We start from the raw sequence: 7,665 nt of genomic DNA, 5'->3' as shown, positions 1-7,665 counted from the left end.
GTCACAATAAACCAGGAGTCCAAGACTGAAAGGCATAAGGGGTAATGCACACCAGTCTCACTGTACTCAAATCTGTCTTGGCTCTGTCTTGGCATGTACATAAGGCCAATTCAATCTGGCAACTGAAATACTGACAGACTGCACACAGACACTAACATCAAAATCTAGAGGGGTTGAATCTCCCCATACATGAGCTTTGATCTTTCAGCTCTGGGTTTAAATCAGACACACATACATGACAAACTGAATATGCATATTTTATTAAATATTTCATGCTAAATATTTACAAGTAAAATGAAAATACATAAAATTTTTAAAAAGAATGAGGAAAATAAAATCTGTGCCTGGAGATAGGAGAAAGTGCAGAGAGCTTCATTTTATCGCTAGGTCTGTATATAGCTGTGAGGTGCTGAAGATCTCAGTCGCGTGCAATGAGCAACAGCCTCACACTGGAGCAGACAGCACCAATAACACTAACAGCTGGTACTAACAGTCGGTCCATAGCCCTCATCTGAGCACACAGACTGAGGAATGTCTTTACTTCCTAACACAGTAACTGATTCCATTAGTATGGCAGTGCCGAGCAAAAAGGTTTGATTTTGCAGATGGCATAGTTATTGCACTGTAGTAAATGGGCAGATGCCACACACCAAAAGCATAGTTATGGTTGTAAACCCCAAATGATCTGGGAAACTGCACATTGCTTTTGGTTTTGCTATCTAACCGCCGCAAATACTATTATCATATGTCATGTGCAATCTGATTACAAGAAGTGTAGAAATCTTGGTGACAAGTAATAATTTGGCAAGTAGGATATGACAGACACACGATCGAGGGACTCAGATAACATATGGGAAATAGGATTGGGGGGGGTCAGGTGTGTAGTGTTTGAAGACTAATATCGAGGGGGTTAGACAGACAGTTTTTGGAGAACAGGATTGAAGGGGTCAGACAGTGTTTGGGGAATAGGATTGAGGGGGTCAGACACATAGTTTTTGGCAATTAGGGTCAAGATGGCCTGACAGACAGTGTTTGTGAACAAGATCAAGGAAACGAGGCAATGTTTGGCAAATGAGATCAGGGGGATATACGGCAAACTGATAGCTTTTGGGGGGTATTTGGAGAGAGCCAGTGGGAAATTGACAGTTCGAGTCAGTTCCTCTTGGGTTTATTGCTGTTTACATTCTAGTAATATAATTGAAAAGGGAGTCATTAATCCTGATGTTATCAGGACAAAATGACAACTATTATTGATGATATTGTTCTGGGGGGAGCTTACTGACCCCTGACGACTCCAGTACACTTCCACACTGACTTTGGATGTTTGACTTTGGCATGGTATAGATTCGGGCAGACCTATCCAAGTGGAAGCACTGCAGCAACAGTATTTACTGCAGCATCACAGTGCTTTTAGCTATTGATGTCTGACCTGTGTCAAAAAGCAATGGCAAACTCCAGATTACAATCTCATGTTAACAATGTAACAGCAATTGGCAAGGTTCACCTGTCAACATTTCCTATGCTACTTTTGAATAAAAAGTGTGATGTAAGGGCCAGTCTGTGCAAATCTGAAAATCAACATGGCTGAGCACTTATAATGAAGCAACAACTTGACTCATAACGTAAGCTGAGGAGTTCGCTGTCTGACAGTGAAGCACCATCAATTTATGTAGTGGCTGTTCCTAGTTGTGCAACATCTGGCTTATTGCATTTTTCTTTGGTTCAGCATTTTACTGCCGGTTACGAGTCATTTAGCAAGTCTCCGTGACCAAACTCAGTTTCCAGGAGACATGGGGTGGGGGAAGAATGACAATGGTACAGTAGTTCATTTTGCTGATCAATGGCCTGAAGAAAGCTGGCTGCAAGTTATCTTTTTTTCGGTGATACTGAAACAGCCTACTGATCCAGGATAATCCAGGGCCTCAGTTAAACAATAGCAGAGACCAGCATCATGACTCCAATCCCACAGCACAACAATAACACCTGACACACAGAGTTCCTGCAACATAATCAGAGGTCAAAATTGCAGCAAATTAAAAGAGAATCTGTCGAGTACAAATGAAATGCGCACAATTCCCTACCTGTCAGAACTCCACTTCTTTCTTCACAATTATCGACTGCTTTGATAGCTGATGCAGAGAAATCATTGTGGGCCTCAACACAGAGGTTACATCTCAGCTTATTTTAACACAGAGGACAATCCATAGCCAAGCTCGCAGCCAAGGCACAAACAACAGATTAGGTTAAATCCCACAGATTTGGAGATGGCCGGTGTTGGACTGGGGTGTACAAAGTTAAAAATCTCACACCAGGTCATAGTCCAACAGGTTTAATGGGAAGCACACTAGCTTTCGGAGCGACGCTCCTTCATCAGATCAAAGCAAACCTCCATGACTAGGCCTGCATAGCAGCGACTACACTTCAAAGTAGAATACAGTACTTGTGAAGCACTTTGGGATATCCAGAGAATAAGGAGCTACATGAATACAAATCTTAATCAAATGATTCTTCACAAATTCACAAGTAAGCAGTGGATTTGGACTCACTAAAGGTCATCTTAGGATTTTCAAACATTCCAAATCCCTCCTTTTGTGTGTGAATCAATGTAAATTCATGGAAAAATAAAGTTATGCTTTGGGTGGGAAATGCTATGTCAGGACCAATTATGTCATGTATAGATAGGTTGCTTAAAGCTCCTTCTACAGTGTAGCTGTCAAACAAAACCAGCACAGCTACAGCATGAGGTTAGATCCAGAGTAAAGCTCCCTCTATACTGTTTCCATCAAACACTCCCAGGGCAGATACAGTATCATTGTACGAAAAGACAATCCCACACTGGCATAACATTCATGATGACGGGTTCCCAAAGCATTGGGAAGCTAATGAAACATTTTTGAAATGTAGACACTTATGGAAATATTTCCTCAAACAGAAGCACTAAACAGATAATTTCCCATTATGATGTTTGTTGTGACCAGGACACTTGGACAACATATTCAGAATCTAAAACAAATGCAAAGTTTTGCAGGTTCCGGCAATCTGAAGTAAATACAAAAAGTGGTGGAAATATTCAGCACATCTGCCAATATGTGGGGACAAAGACAAAGACAGAGTCAACACTTCATTACAATGGCTCTAACATTGAGACCATCAACCAGAATTACTATTTCCCTCTCGACAGATACTGACTGAACTATGGAACATTTCCAGCATATTCTATTTTTGTAACTCACCCCCAACCTTTGAAGAGTTGACCTTAGTGAATCATATATACATTGTCCCATTTTTATACCTGATCTCTGGGTCTACTAGTACCTGGAACTTGGGGGAGACTACAAAACATATAATTATGAATTAAAACATGATCAGACTTTCACAGCCATATATAAGGATGGTGGAGAGGCTGAAAATGAAACGCAGAAACAGCAGATTGGTGTAGCATTAGGCCAATTGGCCCTTCAAGCCTGCGCGACTATTCAATACGATCCTGGCTGATCATGCAATCTTAGTATCCCATTCCCACCCTCTCCCCATACCCCTTGATCCCTTTAGCTGCGAGGGCTATGTCTACTTCCCTCCTGAATATATTTGATTAGATTAGATTAGATTAGATTAAAATAGATTCCCTACTGTGTGGAAACAGGCCCTTTGGCACAACAAACCCACACCGACCCTCTGAAGAACAACCCACCCAGACTAATTTCCCTCTGACTTATGCACCTAACACTATGGATAATTTAGCATGGCCAATACACCTGACCTACACACCTTTGGATTGTGGGAGGAAACCCACGCAGACATAGGAAGAATGCACAAACTCCACACAGACAGTCGCCAGAGGCTGGAATCGAACCTAGGTCCCTGGCGCTGTGAGGCTGTTGTGCTAACCACTGAGCCACCATGCCACCCTGGTACCAACAGCATCCTGTGGGAGAGAATTCCACAGGTTCACAACCCTAAGTAAAAAAATTCTTCTTCATCTCAGTTCTGAATGGCTTACCCCTTATTCTTAGACTGTGACTCCTAGTTCTGAACTTGCCCATATTGGGAACAATCTTCCTGCATCTGGCCTGTCCAGTGCCATCAGGATTTTATATGTTTCTATGAGATCGTCCCTCATTCTTCCAAATTCGAGCAAATATAAGCCCAATTGATTCAGTCGTTCCTTGTATGTCAGTCCTGCCATCCTGGGAATCAGCCTGTGAACCTTTGCTGTACTCCTTCAATAACTAGCTGTTCTCTCAGCTAGTCTCACATTTTACCCTGGAGAAAGTGAGGACTGCAGATGCTGGAGATCAGAGCTGAAAATGTGTTGTTGGAAAAGCTCGTGCCGGTCAGGTAGCATCCAAGGAACAGGAGAATCGACGTTTCGGGCATCAGCCCTTCTTCAGGATTCCTGACCTGCTGCGCTTTTCCAGCAACACATTTTCAGCTCTGTCCTCAGAGAAGGTGAGTCTCCAGCAACAAGCAGGCTGCTACATATCTACTGAAATGCAATAAAGAGGCAACAGAACTACATGTGGGGCACACAGAGTCAGGTTTGCAGGTGATCAATCTCTGCCTGACATGAGAAAATAGAAGATGGCATTGGAGCTGTTCTTGGAGACTCAGTCAGCATTGCCTATTCACTGCAAAGCAACCAAGTAACTGCACACTAAAGTCCACAATCCCACTTAATATACCCATCCTTTCATGCATCCCTAAGCAAAATCAATCTGCCTCAGCTCATTCCTCCAGTCCATGGGAGTTCAAGAGTTCAGCTTTGCCAAGAGGCCAGGATAATTGAATGCTGTCCTCTATGTCAGCATTATGGAGTCAAAGGATTAAACTGCTTCATGACAGTCAAATGTAGACACAAGTCTACATTAAAAGCCTATATTAAAACTCTTCATATCTATATTTCTCTGTGCGCTACATTCAAACTGGCAAAGTCATCCCTCAACTGCATCACTTTCAGTTCCTCAGCCTGACCTGCAGAGAATCTCCTGAGCTTCAGACAATTTGATTGCTTTGTTTCTCAAACTGCCACAAGGTTTGTCCAACCACAATTGACTGATAAATAAGAGTCTGCAATAACCTACAGTCATGAAGATGTCAAGTAAGAGTTTTAGATGCCTGTGGGTTGCTTCAAGTTACTAACTAACTAATTATATCAACAATTAGCTCAGACATTATTTGTAGAAGTACACATTCCAGGTGTGGTTCCAGCACCATTACAAAATAGCATTGTCACTGAGGTAGTAGCTTGGCAAACATCCATGGCCACTATTAACATTATGCATGAGGATCACTAAGCTCATTTAATTTTCTAATAGAAAGGAAGAAGCAAGTTTAACATTATCCCTCTGCCCAACATTTCCAGAATCTATGCAGAATGGTTCCTTACCACACATCCTTTTCTTGAAGGAGGTCAGGTACCACAGAAACCAGAGCAATGTACAGAAATCCACCTGAAGTAAATGGTAGAATCCAAGCTACACTGTCCCCTGAAAGATTTCAGAGTTAGATGCATTAGAATTATAGAGATATGTTGTTGAGTCACTGACCATACCTTAGAATTCAATGTATTAATGAATATATGTAGATATTTTTAACCAATCTCTTCAGAGATAGCATTATACTTGAACCCAGGCCTCAGAGATAGAAACACTACAAGTGCACCATAAAACTCCATAGCCACATGTAAATGACCAAAAGGAGGCAGCAGGCTGCAACCAACTTTGAGAGGCAGGTAGGTGCAGAGAGAGGAGGGACATGGGAAGTCAGAGAGGAAGGGGCAGAGGGTCAGAGATAGACGGGTAGGGAAGTCAGAGAAGATGGGGAAGTTCAGAAAGGGAGAGGGTATGGGAGTGGTCAGAGAGGAGGGTGATAAGGAGGAAAGGATGACAGGGAAGAAACAGGAGGGAGGAAGCAGAGGGGGAAGGGATGGAATGGACAGAGGGAAAGAATAGGGAGGACAGATAGGAGTGGCTGGGTATGGGCATGTGGTGATTCAGAGAGGGAGGGGTGGATAGGGTTATAGAAGGGAGAGGATAAACATGGTGTACACATGCAATAAAGGCAACTGCACAAAGAGAACTTAGAGAGATTGGGAATGGAGAGAACCCTGACTAACATGAGATTGGAGGAGAGGTCCCAGAAGTTGGTGGAGGAAGGGAACAGGACACAGAGGGAGGAAGCAGGGGAAATGCGGAAGGCTCAACTGGAGGAGATATGGAACAGTGACAGAATCCAAGAAGAAATGGAGATGTGGGGCACATGTGGAGAGGACCCAAAGTCAGTATTTGGGTCAGGGAAAAGGACCCAGTGAGATGGTGTGCATGCATTGAAGAGACCTCAGAGGGAGGGGCGAGGTTAGATGGGAACCAAGATTGAGATTGAGATGGATTGGGGTGAAGGAGACAGAGGGGGAGGTGGTAGGTAAAAGATCTGTTGGTTGGGGAAAACAGTGAAGAAGGAGAGTATGTTTGCAAGCAGTGGGAAATGGGATCGGAGGAGAAATGTAGAGAGAGAAGAGGGAAATAAGGGTGAGGATGGTGTGAGAGAGTGTGGTAAAAAAAGAAGAAAAGTACACTTCTGGTTGGGCCTATTTTAAAAACAACAAAAAGAGAAATATTCAGACTCTTGTCTCCTTTCCCCCAACAATACTGTCAATGCCTAACTTACATTCAGAAAATTAAACAGTACCTGCTCCTTCTGGAGACTCTGCACACATGGCAAAGCATGCCCCCAACACTCCTCCAAATGCAGTTGTCAACTGCATTTTCGCTGCACTCCACCGATCAAAACCTGCCCTGAGCAGGATGGCAAAGTCTCCAACCTGTGGATTAATACAATGAAACAGTTATGTCAGGCCTACTAGTAGCCATTTTGTACAGTGGAATGAGAATTCATTTCTGGTCAAAACAATGAGGCACAAGAAAACCGCTGACAGGTAGTTCCTGTGAATGTACAGGCATACCCGTTGTAAAAACTTTTCCAGGTGAAGCAATGACTTACACGTACTTCCTTTAATGTTATTACTTATTCATTGGAATGTCACGGCTTGCATCTTCAATCTCCAGTTCAAAATGATTGACAGCATGGAACAGCTGAAGAAGAGCTGGTGCAGGGGAGAAGGACTCACATTTTTGAATCATTGGAATCTCTTTTGGGGTCAAAGTGACCTGTACATTGAGAGGTGATTGCACCTGAATTGGAAGGGGACTAATGTACTGGCAGGGAGATTTGCTCGAGCTGCTCAGGATTTAAACGAGTAAGGTGGGGGGAGGGGGCAGAGCAACAGTGAGGAAAGAGATCAATTAGAGACTGGTACAATTGAGAAAAGGAGGAAGTCAAGCAGTCAGGGCAGGCAGAAATAAAGCAAAGAACAAGGTAGGACTGATAAATTAAACTGATTTATTTCAATGCAACAGGCCTAACATGGAATGCAGATGAACTCAGGGCAAGGTTAGGAACATGGGACTGGGATATCATAGCAATTACAGAGATGTGGCTCAGGGATTGAAAGGACTGGCAGCTTAAGGTTCCAGGATACAAATGCTACAGGAAGGATACATGGGGCGGGGTGGGGGGGTGGGAGGCGAAAGAGGAGGAGGTGTGGCGTTCTTGATAAGGGATAACATTATAGCTGTACTTAGGGAGCATATTCCCAGAAATACATCC

General features: G+C 43.2%; 1 protein-coding gene across 1 annotated transcript in view; it reads right to left on the bottom strand.

The window, feature by feature from the left end:
• Positions 1–241: 241 nt before the first annotated feature.
• The window catches only part of slc39a13 (solute carrier family 39 member 13), a 61,862-nt gene continuing 54,438 nt past the window's right edge, over positions 242–7,665 (bottom strand). Inside the window, exons 8-10 of the mRNA XM_072591895.1 lie at positions 6,688–6,820; positions 5,387–5,486; positions 242–1,999 (exon numbers count right to left, since the gene is read on the bottom strand). Of these exons, the coding sequence (XP_072447996.1) occupies positions 1,927–1,999; positions 5,387–5,486; positions 6,688–6,820 (306 nt within the window). The 3' untranslated portion in view covers positions 242–1,926. The remainder of the gene's footprint in view (positions 2,000–5,386; positions 5,487–6,687; positions 6,821–7,665) is intronic.

Source organism: Chiloscyllium punctatum, chromosome 22 (assembly GCF_047496795.1).
Source record: "Chiloscyllium punctatum isolate Juve2018m chromosome 22, sChiPun1.3, whole genome shotgun sequence".
Lineage (NCBI taxonomy): Eukaryota > Metazoa > Chordata > Chondrichthyes > Orectolobiformes > Hemiscylliidae > Chiloscyllium > Chiloscyllium punctatum.
The sequence above is the reverse complement of the archived record's forward strand: the minus strand, read 5'-3'. Positions and strand labels throughout refer to the sequence as shown.